This window comes from Mchenga conophoros, linkage group LG7 (assembly GCF_057382185.1).
Source record: "Mchenga conophoros isolate Kocher_MC1m ecotype Shallow Benthic linkage group LG7, M_conophoros_male_GT1.1, whole genome shotgun sequence".
Taxonomy (NCBI): Eukaryota; Metazoa; Chordata; class Actinopteri; order Cichliformes; family Cichlidae; genus Mchenga; species Mchenga conophoros.
The window spans coordinates 64,229,918-64,249,169 of NC_140532.1; the positions used below are offsets into that span (position 1 = coordinate 64,229,918).

Genomic DNA, 19,252 nt, shown 5'->3' on the forward strand with positions numbered 1-19,252 from the left:
ACTGCATCTGCTGATTGATAGTGATTTCATACTTAATATGTGCCTTATGCTTTTAATAATAGAAATACAAAGTTTACTTGATAAAGACTTTATTAAAACACTTATGGAACAGACTTTATGCTCTTTAGAGGCTTTGAACCAGAAATGTAAAACCAATAACAAAACACCAAACAAAAGACAACAGTTGACTTTGTTACATAAATACAATAAATACTTTCTAAAAAAATGAGATAAACAACATTTGGTACAAACAGCAAGCTTGAAATGAAAACACAGTTTCAGAGTGATTACAGAGCAGCTGCTCTGGTGGGATGTTCACAGCTGGGAAATCTCAAAGAGAAACCACGTTCATCTTTAAATAATAAACTATAACTTATACACACTTTCATTTGTTCTTTTTTTTAATGTATGCACTTTCCTAATTTATCATCCATTTTTATGTCACCTTAATTTTAACATTTCAATGCATAATGCCATTGTTTCATGTCATATTTTTATATTTGATGTCACTTATATATTTAATGATTCATCAGTGTCTCATTTTTATTAATAATCCAACCACGTATTTAATATTTCTTATTTTCAGTTTAATTTCATTCTCATCTTTTATTTTTTTGTCACTTTTCTTTCATAATGCCACTTTCTATATGATCATTTCTTTATTTCATGTCTTTTTCTTTCATTTTGAAAGCTTTGGTTTTCAATATACATTACATAAGAGTTATGCTTTATCTGAATTTCTACTACACCTTTTATCTATTTTACCATAGTAACTTTGACTCAGCGGGGAGCAAACCCTGCCAAACACCCACGCTGCATTAATGTGTATACGCATGCTGCACAGCCAATTTTATTTAAATTCAACTCAAAGCATTTTTATGTTTGAAGCCCACCAATATCATAAATCTGTCCCATAACCTCTGTCTTCCCTCAAATCAGAAGAAAATCTCCACAAAAAAAGTTTAAAAGTGTCTTTTTTTCAGTAGGAAGTTTTTAGTTTATATAAAGATATCTAATATGCAGCAATTTGAGTCTTAAAAATGTTTTCTCACAAAGAAATGATCAAAAAACTTTGGTGCAGTTTATCCAGGCAGATTGTTTGTTTCACATAGAAACGTTTATGCTGATGTGAGATTTTACTCATGCAGGTCAAAGCAATGCTCAGCGCTGACTCTTTAAAGTGACAGGAAGCAGAAATAACGTTTAACCAGTAACATGGTGGGTAATGAAGAAGAACGAAGGCAGCGTGCAGGCCTGTTTGTGCTGTTTGTCACTTTAAACCTGAACCAAAAGTCCCATTTGGACACGAATAACATCAACAGCTTTTTAAAGTCTGTGAAAATATGACAGCGTATCGAGACTATTGAAGGTTAAGGGAAAATCACAGTATTTAAACTCCTTTTGAAACGTAGTTTGTTGTTTCTCTTAATGACTGGAAAGCTGTTGCTTGTGTTCTAACATTTCCTTTTAAAGATATTTAAACAAATTGAAAGATATAAATTTTACCTACATTTTACTTGGAAATTGTTAAATTAGATGTTTTTCCCATCATAAAAATTCTGTTTTCCTTTTCTTTCTTGTGTTGATATTATTTTTTCCCCACAAATCATACATGTGTGTTTCTCAGAATTGTATGACTTTAATCTCAGGATTTCTTCTTGCTTTACCCAGTCGCTCAGTTTCTCTGTTTGTATTTCTTTACCTTTAGTAATTCGCTCTCATTGTAATGGACACGAACATTCAGGTAGGAAAAATATAAAAAACAAATAAATGTTAATAGATGAACACATTTATTTATCTTCTATCATTTGCTTAGAAATAACAGAACTACAGGGCGTCTGGTCGCTGTTAATGTGACAGTTTGAGAAAGTGGAAAACAGAGTTCAGAGAACAGGTTACTTACCTGAAGCTGAATACTTTTTCACTTTGATCATAATATAATCCCCAGAGAAAAATAAGTCATATATGGTGTGGACTGATAATAAAATCACCCAACCTGCCAAAGAGAAATAAATTCCATCCAAATGGGGCTACAGAGAGTGTATGAAGTGCACAATAGTCCTGTTACCGGACTTTAAAAATCATCCACGTCCTGTTAACTCTGTTGTATAAACTGCAGAAAACTCTGACAGCGACTTCTGGAAGTATAGAAGACTTAAGGCAAACAAAACAACCCCTGCCTCGCAGCTGATATTAGACCTGGACCAGCAAGTCGCCACCTCAAACCCCTGGTAAGCTGGAGGAGAAATAAATTCATGTGCATCACCGAGATCTTGAATAAATAAGGAGAGCTGGAGACTCTGCTCAGCACTGTTTCTAAGTGTTTATTTAGGAGCTCCCTGCTTTTTACACGAAACCCCTGCAGCTATGCACACTTGGCAGTTGGCAGGCAGAAGGCCATGGTGGAGGGAGGCACCAGGATGTCAGTGAAGATGGGTCGGTATCCGACGGGAAGAGGGGGAGCGCTCTGCTCCAGCAAATCCAGTACAGCCCCTTTGATGTCCCGAGAGACGTCGCCTCGGATTTCCAGCAGCACGGACACGTGCTCCTCACTGAGAGAACAAACACAAAATCTTTTTCTACATTATTCACCAAAGGAAATGGACTGGTTCTTACACAGCACTCAAAGCACCTTACACAACTCACCTCATTCACACAAGCTCTTAGGTCTATGTAAGTGCTTTCTATGTAACATTCACACACATTCATGCTCCGATGGATGCTTGGGGTAAGTATCCTGCTCAAGGATATTTGGCTTGGGCAGGGATCGACCCGCAAACCTTGCGATTAGCAGATGACCTGCTCTACTTCCTGAGTTGCAGCCAGATCATTTTAAATCGTATGGCATCGCTTTGATGATACCTTTTCTTTCACAATGTCACTTGATTTTAGCTTTTCCTTCTACAATGTTTATGCTTTTGATCATTCTGTTTTATATATGAGTTTATTTATTTCGCATTGATTTTTCTCACCTTTTCACCTGACAGCGTTACTTTAATTCAGACCATTTCATTTTATCTAAAATCAAATTTTTATTTAATTCACATCACCTTATTATACTCTTTTTTCCATAAATGTCACACTTTATGCCTTGTTTAATATCATGCCTCATGTCTCAGAGCCTGAAAGTGAGTATAGACTAAGTATAAAAACTAAATGTCAGGCTTTGTCCGTGTGCAAACCTGTGTGGTGAGAAAGAATAAAAAAGATTAAAGACTTTAGATGTGCTTAAAGAACTTTAAACCCTCCTGCTGTCATCTCACAGAGGTCTGAGAGATCTTCCACCAACGGTGATGCTAATTTCTAGAGGCCTGATTGGTCAGCAGGCAGCGAGTTCGTGTTATGGCTCTGTTCAGTCTGGGTTTTTCGTTTTGCAGCTTTGTTCAGGTAAGTTATTTTCCTACTCCTGTGGTGCGTGCAATCATAAAAAAGGCTTTTCTCCTTTGAAACGTGCTGACTGACTGATTATGAGATGAATTAAACCTCAGAAACAACCCAAAGACTTCTTGAAACGTCCCGTTTTGTCTGCTCACTTTGGAAGAATTTGTTCTGTTGTTTGTTGTTTCTTCACTCACTGAACAACCAAAGACAATCAGGGCTGTGGCAGCTTTATTAAAGACGGTGTTTCTGAAAGCTGACGTATGACGTCTACAATACAACTTTCTTCTGAACAACACTGGCAGTATTTGTTTTACACATCAAGCTTACAGAATGAGCAGCAGTTAGGGTGGAGGAGGTGCTGATTACCTGATGTCAGGATATTTGGCTGCAAGTCCAGACACCTCCAGTGTGAGCATGTTGGGGTCTTTGAGGCGGATGAATTCAGCCAGGACAGGGAGTAAGGCCAAAGGGTTCACTTCAGGTGCTGACCCTTCACCTTCCTGCTGAGACAGATCGATGCACGTGTGGCTTTGAGTGATCGAGCACGGACAGGTATGAATATTCTGTGGAAATTATTCAGTTAAGACATCGCAGCAGACGAAAACACGATTCTCATGCAGTACAACGGCAAACTATATGTATACGAATACCCCAAAGTGCTCAATGTTAAATAAATAAATCAGTAAATAAAATACTTATGTATGATTTTTCTACTCAGCGTGTTATTATCAAAGAAACTTATTTGACCACTTCTTTAAAAATAATTGTTCTACCAATGAATTTATTAATTAATTTGTAGTTAACAATAAAAGTATTAGAAGTATTTAATTTTGTCATGCAGTAATTCATATTACGTTTCTATTTCACAATATAGCTTTAAAAATGTGTTTATTTCATAAAGCTATAATCCCACGTTTCATCTTTTTTTAACTTTGTTCGTTTCATTTATATATTTTTATTTCTACATTTTTCCATTTTTTTCTCAATTTCTTTATGTTATGTCATATTTTAGTTTTATTATACTTTAGATTATTCAATTTAAAAAAAAAATTCATCATATATTGTTTAAATGTTCAAAAATTAGTTAAATTGTACGTCAATGTTTATCTAATTATGCATTTGTAATTTCATGATTCACATGATTACTTTTCTACTTTTACATCCTTTGATTTGGTCTCTTTTTTTATGTTAATCTTATTTTAATTATTTCATTTTTATTTCAAACTATCACTTGATTTTGTTCCATTTCATTTCATTTTTATGTCCTTGTTCATTTTATAATGTTACATGTCATGTGTATTTTGTTAATCTGTTAAATTAATTGAATATTGACCAGCACGGGCCTAAATAAAATACATTTTATTGTAGTATGAGTAATGTAGTACTCATATTTCTACAAAGTCTCAACCTTAACATACTGATATTGTTCAGTGTTACATAACCTGGTACAGTTTTCTGAATCATGTGTAATAATATTGTGTAATAGTACTTTATACCCACCAGGCTGTGGAAGATTTCTCTGAACAGCTGGTCGTCCTGAAGCATCTGCTGAGCGAGCTGCCTCCTCTCCTCGCCACTACGACACACCAGCCTCTTCTGCATCAGAGCCCTGACGTACTCCACCACCATCAGCCACTGGGCCTCTTCCTGCAGACGCTGTACACACAGAATGTATAAAATAAATATGCACTATGAGACTTATTCCTGTCTTTGGAGGTTATTTACACTTTCTTCGGTTATTAGGTTCTGTACCTTTAGACCACCTTTACCCTCGACACACACAGTACATTTCTAAACCGCTCTCTGAATCTGATACCTGCCGGCAGGGAGGCCGAACGCGCAAGTACAGCTCCAGGTGACGCTCCAGGACGCGGCAAAGTTTGGGGGTCGGGTCTCCCTGAGCCAGCCAGGGTCGGGTGAGCAGGCCTGGGAGGAAAGGCTTCAAATCCAGCAAGAGCTGATCCATGACAAGCCGGCACGCCCGCCGCACCGCCCGGTCCAGAGCTGCCAGAGGGTTAGGAGGAGTGCGAGTGAACTGGCCTGCCGACTGGGACGACTGCTGCTGCTGCAGGCTCTCCGTGGACTTCCTGCACCGACAGTGAACAACGATTAATCCTCTCTGAGACCACACACATCTTTGCTCCTCAAATCGATCTAACTGTTCACTGCACCGATCTGGCAGGTCACTACAGCTGTCTCATACGGCACTAAACAAGCTGTTTTTAGGACACTCAGATTCTCTGGAAAACTGAAAGGCGGTGCTTCGAGGCTCCTGAAATTAATCACATTTAGAGCAAATACCGTTTCACAGGCGCAGCTATTCACTGTGTCTCACATGACATACACCCTCATGTTGTGATGGTCTGCTTGCTTGCTTATAACGTTTCCATGCCGATGGGTGGAGCAGAACATCAGCTCAACTGGAGTGTTTCCTCAATTAAACTCCACCCTTCCTCAGACCATCAGCGGCTTTTCTTTCACACAGATCTTTGCTTTGTGCCACTCAACATGTCCAGATACACACGTCATCATTACTGATGATTCTCACCTCACAGTTAGGTTTTTCTTTGTCTATTTTTAATTTGATACCAAGATAAATTAGTATTTAGTGGCCTTCACCCTGTATCTTCCTCTTTTGTCATGGCTTTAGAGCCAAGCCAGTGTGCAGAAAATTACATTACGACAGTTAATTATTAATGGCTAACTGTTGTGTGACTTATAGCTAAACTCATAATAAAGATCAGGACTCAACCTGTGCATCGGGATTATGTCCAAAGTCTAAAAATATGCAAAGGAACCACTACTGCATGTAGAGGCACTGGGATGTCTTTGCTTCAGAACTTCCCAGTGGAATTCTTCCATTTCTATTTAAGTTTTTTCAAAGTGATATTAAGAAATAATAAGTGACCCCACACCATCAAATGATGGATCGATTCAACATGAGAGCACTGAGAGTGTGCACGTCCTGGAGCATTTATCAATCAGAAGCTCCTGTGTGTGGTGACTACTTACTTCCACACCTGCACTGATCTTCCACTACAAACTTACTTGAGGATGATGCAGTTGCTGATGGAGGCCAGCAGATAGTGGAGGTAGAACTTATTTTTGCTGTTGCTCAGATCCCTGCGATGCTCCTTTCCGAATTCCACCAGAGCTTCACGAAACCTGGAGGTTAAAGTAGATGTAATGATTCACAAAATTATTGCAAAAGGAAACCTCCGGAGCTGAAAAATGCAGCAGGGAGAGCATAAACTGTAGTTCTTCTAACTTCCCACTAGAGGCATGCTCCAAAAAAAGAGTCAACCCCAACAGACTAATGAATCCAGCTGGATACTGGATTTAGGGGCATATCCATGCTGACTGAAAGGTATCCTGACAGAGGTGGCATGAGCTGATCCATGCTTGCTAGGCCTCACCTCTGTTAAGTGGAGTCATTAACCTGAACCTTCTACCACACTGGCTATTCTGCTTTGACTTTGAGGCATTCTCTTCTAGAGAAACTGGGACATTTTCTCTTTTTGGACCATTTTCTTTAAACCCTAGAGATGGATGTTTGATGTGACTGAAAGTCTCAGAGCAGTTTGAACCTTAGCAGGTCGCCTTGACCATGTTTGTATGTCTAAATCCACTGAGTTGTTTTCGTGATTGTTTGTTAATAAGCAGTTAAACAGGAGCATCTACTGAAATGACTGGTGAGTGTACAAAGCAGCAATAAGGAAATGATAAAACTTGATCTGACTTGAAGTCTACAAACAGTGTAACCTGGTCTAAAGAGCAAATACTAAGCAAAAGCTGGGTGCAGTATGTTCAGGAGCACAGACACACAACGTCCATGCGCACACACCTGTTCAGGAGGTTCTCCATCTCATACAGTCCCATCTGTATAGTCTGATCTCGCAGGGACTCGCCGATCATCAGAGCCACCCGGGCGTTCTCCTCCAGCATCTACCACCGTGACACACAAATCCACACAAAATACACAGCATAGTTATATAAAACACTCCGAGAAGTCCACACCAACTCTACATTCAGTGGGGAACTTGAACTAAGTTTAATAGCAGAGAATGTGAGATCTTTGTTTCTGCCAGTGCATTTCCAAGAAGCACATAATTTCATTACATACAGAATCTGCAGGGTGTGGACAGGGATGAAGATCATCATTGTGATTACATTATCACGTGATTACATTATCCAGCTCCAAAACCAGGACAGAATCCACAGTCATGCTGCATGCGAGGATTGTGAGATGCTCATTTAAAGGTTTATTAAAGAAACTTTCAAATGTGTAAAATTTGCTCCACGTCATGGATCTGTGATTGTATTTATCTGATGTTTTTATAGCACTGGTTACCTGTGTGATGATTGTGGGCAGGCTTGTTTGGTAGAAGCCCTCATGGTCTGTATCTGGCTCCTGGTCCCTCTGCCAGTCCTGCAGCTCCACCTGCAGAGCTTTGTGCATCCATTCAGATACACTCTTCTACAGCAGCAATGACACACACACACACACACACACACACACACACACACACACACACACACACACACACACACACACACACACACACACAGACTATGTGTACTTAATGCAACAACACAGACAGTTTCAATATATAAAACATCTGTCTTCTGTATATGCAGACTGTATCCAGTGCTCACCCGAACACTCTGCACGTATTTGCTCTGCAGCTGCTCGAGTCCCTCTGTGGAGATTAGAGGCCTCAGCTCTTCTCTTTCCATCTCCGTCACCAGCTCAGGATGACCCATCATGTCCGGGCTGCCAAAACAAGACTGCCACGTTCAGATTTTAGTGGCTTTAATAGTCATTGTAATGAAGTATTAATGAACTCGCGGCTTCTTGTGACATTAATGGCTGAACGTGGGTTTGCAGAGTTCAGGGTGGCGTTTCATGCTAATAAAAGTCCATAACTTCACAGTAATAACAAAACAGAGATTTGAAAGAAAAGTTTTGTATCTCTTGTTTCTTCTTTCTTCCAATCTTGTGATTAGCTCAAGATTAAAATCTTCCAAACTGCTGCTTAGAAATATCCTGAAAAACTCTAAAAAACTTTATGGTAACAGAGAAAGGATAAAATACAGATTCTGATCACGAGCCTCACCTGTTGTAGATGTGCAGCACCCAGTTGAGCACAGCGAAGATTTCACCGCTCTCCAGGTCCCAGCTGCTAACCTAGGCCACAAATATCACTTACATGTAGACAGTGATGGTGGTCGGTGTTTAAAAAAACACTGACCTGGACAGAAGAAGACAGATCTGTAGTATTCATGATGAGGTGGCATTGTTCATTTCACCGACCTGTGTCAGGTGGGCATGTAAACAGCGGTGGCTGGCCCTCAAGTAGGCTCCAGTCAGCTTGTATTGTTGCGGGACGCAGTGCTCCAGCAGGTGGCGTACGGTGGCCAGGTCGGCCATGATGCCGTGCTGCAGTGCAGAGAGGTGACCTGCCAGACCCGGACCACGTGTGTGCAGATAGGAAACACTGCGAAACCGCGCCGCCACCGCCTCCTCTAGTACCTGGGAGTATGAGTGAACTGAGACATACATTTGTATATTCAAAAGCAGAAACTTGGTAACAGTGTTTGTATCAGGTGCCGCTGACCTTGAAGAAGCACGCTCTCCAGCAGCGAGGTCGTCCAGGGGGTAGGGGCCTGCTGTTGCCTCCGCCGCCTCCCCTCTCCTCCAGCAGAGTTTGGTCCAGCGCCTCCTCCCGCTCCACAATCCTCACAGCGGATACAAACGGCGTGGGGTTTTGTCGGGCCAGAGCCAGAGCACTGCTCACCACCGCCCACAGCTCCTTCCCTGCAGCGCCAGGATGAATGTGGAGTATGAAGATATCAGGTTTCAACCAGTAGACTTTGTGCTTTCATCATCAGGACCACAGAAGCTGGGATTAAAGATTTTATTAAAGCTGCTAATACCCAATGGCACTCTTTCCATGACACTGCTTTTTCTACACGCTTCTTTGATGTATTCTTGCTTTAGAAAAGTCAACTGTAAAGCTTATTGCATATCCTGGGTGCATACTAAATATCGCTGAATGTTATCATTTGTTTTCTTTTATCAATAAAGATTTTTTAAAGGTTTCTTTCCAGAACAAAACTGGTTGCTACAGCTGCAAATGCCTGAAGGTCAGTTATTTAAAACCATGTCTCAACAACTTTAAGCAACTTATATGAATGAATGGTCTTTTTTTTTTTTACAGAAACATGTAAATCTGATTAACAGTGATGTGTTGTTAGGCTGCTAGGAGAGGAACTTTAACAAAAAATGATGGTTGAGCTTGAACAGATTTTCCCATATCTTAATGAGTTCCTCACCCAGTGCATCGACCAGGTGCCGGACTCCAGAGAAATATTTGGCCACCACTTCCTGGTCTTCAGTGCTGAGTGCACCTCCTGCGGCCTTGTTGAGCTGCCATAGAATATCATCCTGCAAGTACTCCAGATCCATCAGCTTGGCATGGGCCTCCAACAGCCGCCGGGACTCCACCAGGCGCTCTGTCTCCATCACCATGCTACGCACTGGGCAATAGAGAGTATGTGGAGGTGGTTTACATGGAACTATAAGAATTACCAAAAGAATTATTAAACATGAAAAGGTTTACACTGCGCTATAGTTTCTGTATGAAGTCATTATGAGTGGATATCCCGTAATACGGTCATCATAGCTGACGGTGACATCAGAAGCCCCACCCACCTGCCATTTAAACATGGCTGCAAAGGGCAGCCAATCAGAACACCTCTTTTAGGCACGCAGACATACCTCTGAATATCAGGCAGAAAAATAAGGGGATTTTCCAACCAGCAATAGCGTAAATGTCATATTCACACACTTTTAAAGCTTTTAAGGCGTCAGCATGGAAAACTCAGTATCCTTAAAATACACATTAGAGCAGTGGGACACCTTTTTTATATGTTTTCAAATCAAAAACACACAGAAACAAACAAAGTCACAGTAAATTTGCCAAAATGCATCAATGTAAATGTTTTATGGTGTTAGTGTCAGCTTTCAAATAGTTGTCCTGAAATCCTGTTCCAGCATAAAACTGTGTAAAATGATGTCATCTCTAGATTTAAAGTCCTTTCATGTCAAATTAAAACCAGTTATAATAATCTGCTCATCATATAACAGGATTAAGGCAAATGTATGCATGTATGTATGCAAAGCGTGATGACAGGGACATCTACGTTAGTCACTTTCGTCATGGGATCCTACTTTCATCCACACAGCTGCTTCTCACCGGAGTAAAGTCGTGGCAGGTTGCTAACGGCAGTGAGGAGCTGACTGTGGTTTGCAGACACCTCTCTCAGTCTCTCCAGAGATCTTCCCCCCTCTGTGTTTTGATCAGACTCCAGTCCAGCTTTCTTCAAATCACGTGACACTTCCCTCAGCTCAGTCCGGGCCTCGCGGAGCTGCTCCAGACCCCAGCCCACTCCCTCCAGGTACGACTGGACCATGGACTGGAAAGAAAGGGATTGCAGTGTTAATGTTAGGTCTATTTACAAAAAACGGAAAAACAGCAAAACTTTTCCTCTGTCCTTCCACCTCCCTACATGCCATCTTTCTTGTGATTGGATGTAACGGGACTAAAAACCCTCCTGAAGGTTTTCGTGATTTTTGGTCAGCAGTGGTTTTCTCCTTGGAACTTTTCTGTGGATGCCATTTTTTTCCTCGTCTCTTACTGAAGAATCATGAACTCTGACCTCTACCGAGACAAGTGAGGCCTGCAGGTCTTTGATGTTGTTCTGGGTTCTTTTGTGACCTCGTGGATGAGTCATCGACGAACTTTTAGGGTAATTATCAACACCACTGTTCCAAGTGGTGTTGATAATGATTCAGTGGAGTCCCAAAGTCTTAGAAATATCTTTCTTTTCCAGACTAATAGACATCAGTGACTTTGTTTCTCACTTGTCTCTTTAGATTGCAGAATGATGGTCTGGTGGTAATCAGTCCAGGGTGTGGCAACGGAACTTGAACTCAGCTTTCCAAGATAAAAAATCAAAGTTAATTCATGATTTAAGAAGAGGGGCAGGTAGCTTTGGATAGCTTTTTTCACCTCAGTAAATAAAATCATTACTTTAAAAACACATTTTCTGTTGAACTGGGTTATAACTATAATTACAACTTATTTGATGACCTGAAACATTTAAGTGTGACGAATAAGAAAAAAAGAAAGAAATCAAGAAGGGGGCAAATATTTTTTGCAGCACTGTATGCAACAGAAAATAAGGAAGAGTAGATTAGGTTTCTTTTATGTGCCTTATTGGGATAATTTAAACTGCTTTAAACTACTGCTCCATTATTGTGCATTGATGCGTACTTGTGGACTGTGTTGTCACCTTCAGTCTGGTGTGAACGGACGCTGTCCTCTGACTTTCTCTCTTCCTGTATTGACTGAGTCGCTCCAGATGTTCAGGCCGACAGAAAACACCCGACGCCCACTTCAGGGCAGCGCCGCGGGCCAAACACTCTGCCCTCTCCACCTCAGGCCACACCTCAGGCTGTGGCACCATGTCTGAGAGACAAAGAGAAGAAAATATCAGGCAGGGAGATATAGTGAAGCAACTCGCCCATAAAGAGGCAGGCCTGCCCTTAAGCATACTCTGTTTTATTGTCTTTTCAAGCTGTAATTTACACCATGAACATCACAGTGTTGAAACTTGTGACTGAGACGATAAACTCTTTTACTGAAGTCATAGAGGAAGTGAGCAGCAGGTTGATTCCTCCTGGCCTTTCTGTTCTGTTCCAGTCTGTTGTGTTTGAAACACCCCCTGTTGGCCATTAGATAGAATGCAGGTTTAATTAACTTCAGCCCTCAAAGCTACAAACATCTTTTATATACAGTCAGTGTCACACACACCGCAAAGAGGCGTGTTTTATCCACTACTTGCTTCTAGCACAAGATATATTAAAAATACTAAGTTCTAAGTTCATGTTTGGGTAAAATGTAAAGAATAAAAATTACATTTTATTTTTATATATAAAAGACTCTGAGCCGTGTTAGTAAGCTGCTGAGCCATCCTGTGTCACTAGAACAGCTTCAAAGCTCAAAGTCTCAGGACTCCACAGGAACACCACTCTTCCAAAACATATCCCCTCATTTGGTATTTTGATGTTCCAAAATCTCCCTTAGGTGTTTAGTGAATCTCATTTTCATTTTCTCATATCATTTTCATCCTCATCAAAGCATTGAGCCCTTATGTCCTATCAGTGGGGGGCATTATAATCCTGGAAATGACCACTATCAGAAATGTTTCATCACAGGGAATAATTTTGTTCTGAGTTGTCGTTGCACATTTCTCTAAGAGGACAAGAAAACACAAACAAAGGTTTAAGTTCACCGTTTATTATATTATGTTGATCTGTTTTAATCTGCACGCGCCAACTTATACTGCATTAGACATGTCAGAGAAGTTCTAGCTTTGCAGTAGTAAATTATGGATGTTAGTTAAACTATTATGTATGTTTTATTATAATAAGATGTTCTACATTTGTTTATTTCCATCTCAGTTCAGCCACTGAGATTCTGTTTTATTTTTTACCTCTATGTTGGAATAACAAAGCTAAGAAACAACACGTCGGGTGTGTTGCTGCATTGACATGACTTTCACTCGGTAATGCTTGATTGATACAACGGCAATAAATCTATGCATACAGTGCAAGTAATTTTAACATTTAATTCTGTGTTTTTTAAGTATTTACAATTATTGTTTTTCTTTTGCAAACTTTTATTTTTGAATAAATATTACTTCCTACCACTGTTATCCTGTCAGGGCAAGCAAGGCAAGCAGTGCTTTCCTCATCAAATCTAAAAATAGATGCAAATTGAAAAACAGTGATTTTTCCTTTCACTTTGATCTTAAAGCTTCTCATCTATTTGTGCTAATTTTGTGCTCATCTCCCATTAACAATGCAGGAGCTGGGCAAGTGGAAGACAGCAGCTTTTTTTCTGGTGGATAAACTCTGGTTTTTCGCTGACGGGACGGGAGTGTGTGAAACAATCTGGCTCAGCCTTCACTGCTCTGAGATCAGCTATGACATGCACTACATATGGAAACACAGCTAGCAATAGCAACTAAATGAGCTTTAGTGATTTAGCATCAGTGATGAGTTTGGTCTTGCTAACCACCTTGGCCAGCATGAGTCATGTAGAGTAAAAAAGTTGTTAATAACTTCTTACATTAGCAAGAAAAGCTGTGACGACGGTAGAGAGGGGAAGGCAGCTCTGACCATAAAATAGGCAAGTTGACTAGGTGCAGTGTCAACAGTGCTTTTAAATAAGTATCTATGAGAATGTCTGACAGTATTTAATTTAACCAGCTGGTTTGCCAACACTCCACATGACATGATGGAGTTGGAAAACAGAATCTAATGAGACAAGGGGAAATAAAACTAAACAAAATGCACATGAGATAAGAGACTAGCAAAATAAAACAGGAAGTAACAAACATCCAAACAATGACACTAATATACAAACTAGTCACTAATGGGAACGCTAAGAAAAAACAAAGGAAAACCCTGTATAATCTGATCTCTAAGTAAAATACTAACTGCTACCCATACACCACACTAAAGTCAAAGGTCAAGAGTGTACAAAGAGGGATACAAAGAGGGGCATTAAATAAAGGATTAAAAAGTCCGCAACTAAAAAAATTCCAAAAGCCAACGGGCAGGGTCAAAAAACCAGGATCATGACACAACATTCATATTTTAATATTGAGAGTTAACCGTGACAGATACTACTCAAGTCTCTGTTCGCCTTACTGCAAAACTCACCGCATGCCACCGCTTCCTACCCACACCTTCCAAATCAAGGAAATGATAAAAGTCTGCTCGGTCACATGGTATTAAAGATGGGAGGTCAGCACAGTCAAGGGGAGCGGACACACAGCAGAGCAAGGGGGGAAGCAACAAGGGGGACCAAGTGAAAGCTGCTCTCCATCTGATCGAAAAGGACCTCTCTTGTCCTCCCTTTCTTTACACCTTCCTTAAAAATTGTAATAAGTCCGTTTGATAGTAATATTTTAACACAGTTTATTAATTAGCTCAAGGACAGTACCTATATGAAAAAATAATGCTAGCTGGTGCTCTTCTTTGTACATAAATACTTCCCTTCCTTTAAGTGTAAAAAAACATATTCAGAAACTGTCCATGAGCCACAAGCCGTACAACCGTAAACTCAAGTGAAAAACATCACTCCCTCAGGTTTTCCATATTGAATCATCTACAATATAGAGATCACAGTGGAAAGGCAAAAAAATATGTACTTTATTTCTTCTTGATTCAAACAAAATGTTTGATTAAAACAATATTTAACATTTAAGGCAACTTCACTCCTACGCAGTAACGCTAGCACCACAACAAAAGGGAGAGTGAGACATTTAATTCATGTGAGTAACGACTTACTCAGTGACTTCACTGCAGTTTTCACACCTGGCAAAGCAATCCAGTGGACCCATCATCTAAAGAGTCCAATAAACTCAGTAACAAAACGAAAATGCTTGATTCCATATAACAGCTGAGAATCAAATAATACAGCATAAAGTTAAAATATTCAACTTGTATAAACATTTAACTTCATCGATTGAGGGAAAAGGAATCTGACATATTTTAACATTTATTTTATTTATTTATTTATTTTTTACCTCTGATAACTTTCTTGTGCTTGCAGTGGATCAAACAGTGGATCAAACAGTATATTTTGTCCCCCAGAAAACCAGAGCTCACGTCCTCATTTTAATATTGATCAGACCAACAGAGGCAGCTGTGTACCGTCAAAGGTTTCTGTTTGACTTAAAAACACTTTCCCCTGCAACACTCAAGATACTTCTGGTATCCCGCGGTTCTTTACAGCAAAAGAACTGTGTGTTTGTTTGTGTGTTTCTTACAGAGGAATAAACACACAAAACATGCAAGAAAACTTTAAAGTGCAAGCGGAAATGCAGAGACAACATGTTAAACGCCTTATACTCACTGGGTGTGACTATAGTTCAGGGCTATTACCATCATGAGATTAGCTGCGTTACTACAGGGAACAGTATTTGATCATATTTAGACAAACTGGGCTCCAAGTGAACGAGTGATTCTAAATGTCACAGTTTAAAATCATTTGAAGGAAGTTTTGAAAGCTGGTCACAACCTTTCCCATGACAGAGGAGCTTGAATTGGCTCGATTATGTGCTAGAAGAGAAGTTTCACTCCCTCGGCAGCGTCATTATTTCTGTCACAGCAGCTCTGCTTCAGAGAAATGCTCGTGCAGAAATGTGCAGTGATGAGATTTGTTCCCAGCTGGGAAGCAGCCTGTCAAGAGCGATTATGGATTGCCTCACTTAATGTTTTTTTTTATCGCGTTCTCATTTACCAGCACAAGAAAAGTACACTCTGATTTTGTTACGGCTCCCAAAGCTGCCCCCAAATATTCTCCCATAATTTTCTCTGAATGTTCAGTATTGAGCTACCCACCACAGAACATTACATTCAGTGAGGAAAAATACAGACTTATGAGATTTTTATTTTGGAGAGCTGGTGAACTTTCGCTTATTATACCATTAACACAGCTTTGACTTTAAAGCCTTATTAATCAAAATGTAATGAAGACAGAGGAAATAATATAAATAATAGATACAATTTAACAAACTGAGTACCAACACAGAGAAACCTAACCCCTATTTACACTTTCCTAGAATATAGTTATCGTCAATACACTTTGCAGATAAACCTTCATATCAACCCTCAGAAATTATAGATAAAACATCCCCCAAAAGGTTGACTCTGTTCATCTGGACGTAACGTTTTCAGTAGGAGAAACGTTTCGTCACTCATCCAAATGACTTCTTCAGTCTCAGCTCTCTGCAGGTTTCCCAAACTTTATAACGAGTACATTTGCACAATGACTGAAACCAGCACCACTGAAGGAACAATGGGCTGTGAGGTCAGTTTCTTCATTAATAGGCAAATTGCCATGACCACTGATCAAAGACCATTGGTCCACCCCAAGGATCGAATCCCTCGACACAAACAGAGTAACATAGTGTACGCTGTTAAGTGCCAGGAGGATTGCCAGGATTTGTACATTGAGGAACCCAAACAATCTCTGGCGAAGCGGATGGCACAACACAGAAGAGCCACCTCGATTGGGGAAACCTGCAGTCAGCTGAGACTGAAGAAGTCACTTAGATGAGTGACAAAACTTTTCTCCCACAAAACGCTACGTCCAGATAAACAGAATCAACTTTTTTGGGGGGGCGGATTTCCTTACTGGATGATTGAGCATGCATCAAGACATAAATACAACACTGAACGGGCCACAGCAGATCATCTGCCTGCATCTCACAATGTCCCTGACATCCTCCTCTACATGTCCTCCTTCACTAATTCCACAAAGCTTGTCTGAGGTCTTCCTTTTTCCCTCCTGCCACATTTATCATCCTCTGTGAAATATATCTCTTCTATCGAGTCTAAAAATGGCATCATACACATGACCCCCTGTCTCTTGGGTGAAAGATCAGGTGATTCCAAGACTTCAGTGAAGTGACAAGAATCAGGATTCTTGTCTTCCTTGTATATAGTAAAAAGAGACAATGCCTAAAAATGTACATAGCTTCCAGCATATCCCGAGTTACCCAACAATTCGGGAATGGGAAGTGCTGCGCAGTCAAACAATTCTCCCTGTCCCAATGGAGGGACTATTTTATAGCCCAGACTCTTTGTGTTGTGCCTGTCAGGTAAGCAGGATATCATATCTCATCTGTGAGTCAGCTAGAACACAGTTAATCACATGACTGCCTCAATTGGAATTACACAACATAATTGGTCTTAATGGAATAATGTACTGGTTAGTGACTCAGCAGACAGCAATGTGCTGCGCTGGGTCGCCTGGCTTTCTGGCACTCTGGAGGTTGAAAGGTTACAGATCTGCAGCACAATGGACAATATGATCGTTAACTGCTGACGGCGATTAGACAGACCTGATTCATAACGATTTTGCAAAGATTGCAGAAAATGATTTACTGCTGATTTTATATGAGAAGATCCTGATGAGTTTAAAGCTGCTACTTAATGTTCAGTAGTTGGTCTAAAAGTCAAATATAAGTGGAAAGGAGTGAGATCAATTTAGCTGACATTTTCAGATGGCTGCAACTAAAGATGCTGTTTCTTATCATATATGTGTGATAAGAAAACCAAGAAGGTACAAACAACAAAAACATGCTGATGCAGAAGCTACAGTGTTTTCAATCCACATCGACTCCAATCCTCTATCTGAAGAGGCACTTTCCCCTTAATAACAACTGTATGGTGAGTGATTTCTTTTTAAATCACTCACCAGACTGGATACTGTTAGGTTGGCCTCACCTCTTCTAATTTCCTGAGCTGGAACTCTCAACCAGGTTTGTGCTGTTTGGACCATTTTAATGGAATTATGTGACAAGGAATATGACCCACAGTGTGTCCAAGAAGCTTTTGCTTTAGTTCAATCTAGCATTTTGTGTTTTTTGCAGTTTTTTATATTACTTAGCATAACATAACTAAATAGCAGGTATCTGTGTCTGTGCACTCATTCAGTTTATGCCAGGAGCTTGCTAACCGAGCTAACTTAGAGCTCCAAAATGTAGACTTCATGTAGCGGGTGGCTGCATACATCTACATTTGTGGGTCATTGTTCTCAGCATATCTGAGATTTCTGACATTAAACACAACAGCACACGGTCACTTCAGCAGCTGCAGTGGAGCTTTCAGTTATACAAGATCTTTAAAGCCCTCGTGAAATGGATATTTGAACATTCACAGGTTTGAAATTGCGTCATGAGAAAATTAAACTTTTATACCCAAACACAGTTGGAGAGTCTGTAGTTTTCTCGCCCCCCAGCAGAAACACTGGACACAGGGAGAATCCTGTATCTCACAAGCACTGGCTTCTTCAATATTTCATCAGTCACTACAAATCAATCCATCAGTGTGAGGCAAACTCCTCTGGTGTGTTCATTCATTTCTCTCACAGAGAAGTAAGAGTGCAGCCTCACGCACAGCTTTGTTTTGGTTCTAGCTGTTAAGAGGCTTTAGAAGAAGTGGGTGTTGGCCACAGTCAAGCAGTGTGTGTGTGTGTGTGTGTGTGTGTGTGTGTGTGTGTGTGTGTCCCATTACCTTCTGGTTTGTCACCACCATTCTTCTGATCCCCAGCTGACATTGGAGTTCAGTTTTTAGCCGCCCATCCACCCGACGAGTCTCCTTTTCCCCTGAGGGCCGGTGCTGAAGGTGCCCAGGGCGCAGATCTGATGGAAGACAGTGAAGGAAGACACTGATGAGGAAGAGGAGAGGAGGAAGCAGAAGAAGAAGGAGAAGGAGAAGAAAGGGTGGAGGAGAGAAGGCACATATCCATTCTACTGAAGGCTTTCCTCTTTTCCTCTCTCTCACACACATACACTCTCTCTCCAGACACATCCTCTGCTGAGAGGCCGGCAGGAAAGGAGGGGGAGTTAAAGGAAGAGAATAATGCCTGAGGGTGGAAAGAGAGGGGAGGGAGGGGGAGAAAGGGAGGGTATAGGGTGATGTGCTGCTTTCAGGAGCCTGTGCAGAAGATGGTAAATGCTGTTAGAGGTGATTGTTTCTAGTTTTATAGCCAACAAAACAATTGCAAATAAATAGTTGATTATTAGCGTTTTCTTTCAACTAGAGGAATTGAATTTCATTTTTACAACAGTCCGTCATACCTTTTTTACTTTTTTAAAGGTAAAGACCCCATGATGTTAGAGAGAACCCCAGTAATTAGAAGATTCCCCGTGAGCAGCACTTGCCAATAGTGGGGAGGAAAAACTCCCCTTTAAAAGGAAGTGACGTCGAACAGAACTCGACTCA

The 19,252-nt window shown here is 40.5% G+C and overlaps 1 protein-coding gene across 3 annotated transcripts; it reads right to left on the minus strand.

Annotated features, from left to right (window-relative positions):
* Positions 1 to 72: 72 nt before the first annotated feature.
* Positions 73 to 18,826, minus strand: exoc3l1 (exocyst complex component 3-like 1). Of its 3 annotated transcripts, none has more exons than XM_085280763.1 (15): positions 18,542 to 18,826; positions 11,740 to 11,915; positions 10,641 to 10,860; positions 9,718 to 9,921; positions 9,000 to 9,199; positions 8,696 to 8,914; positions 8,499 to 8,569; positions 8,038 to 8,155; positions 7,733 to 7,858; positions 7,226 to 7,326; positions 6,430 to 6,546; positions 5,198 to 5,468; positions 4,882 to 5,037; positions 3,748 to 3,881; positions 73 to 2,552 (listed from the first exon to the last, which is right to left on the minus strand). In XM_085280763.1, the coding sequence occupies exons 1-15, from the start codon at positions 18,582 to 18,584 to the stop codon at positions 2,366 to 2,368; spliced, it is 2,343 nt and encodes a 780-aa protein (XP_085136889.1). In that variant the 5' UTR covers positions 18,585 to 18,826; the 3' UTR covers positions 73 to 2,365. The 3 variants fall into 3 exon arrangements, with proteins under 3 accessions (XP_085136889.1, XP_085136888.1, XP_085136890.1); XM_085280762.1 differs by having other exon boundaries at positions 3,748 to 3,884; XM_085280764.1 differs by lacking the exons at positions 73 to 2,552; positions 3,748 to 3,881 and having other exon boundaries at positions 4,903 to 5,037; positions 5,134 to 5,468.
* Between the last annotated feature and the right edge of the window lie 426 nt (positions 18,827 to 19,252).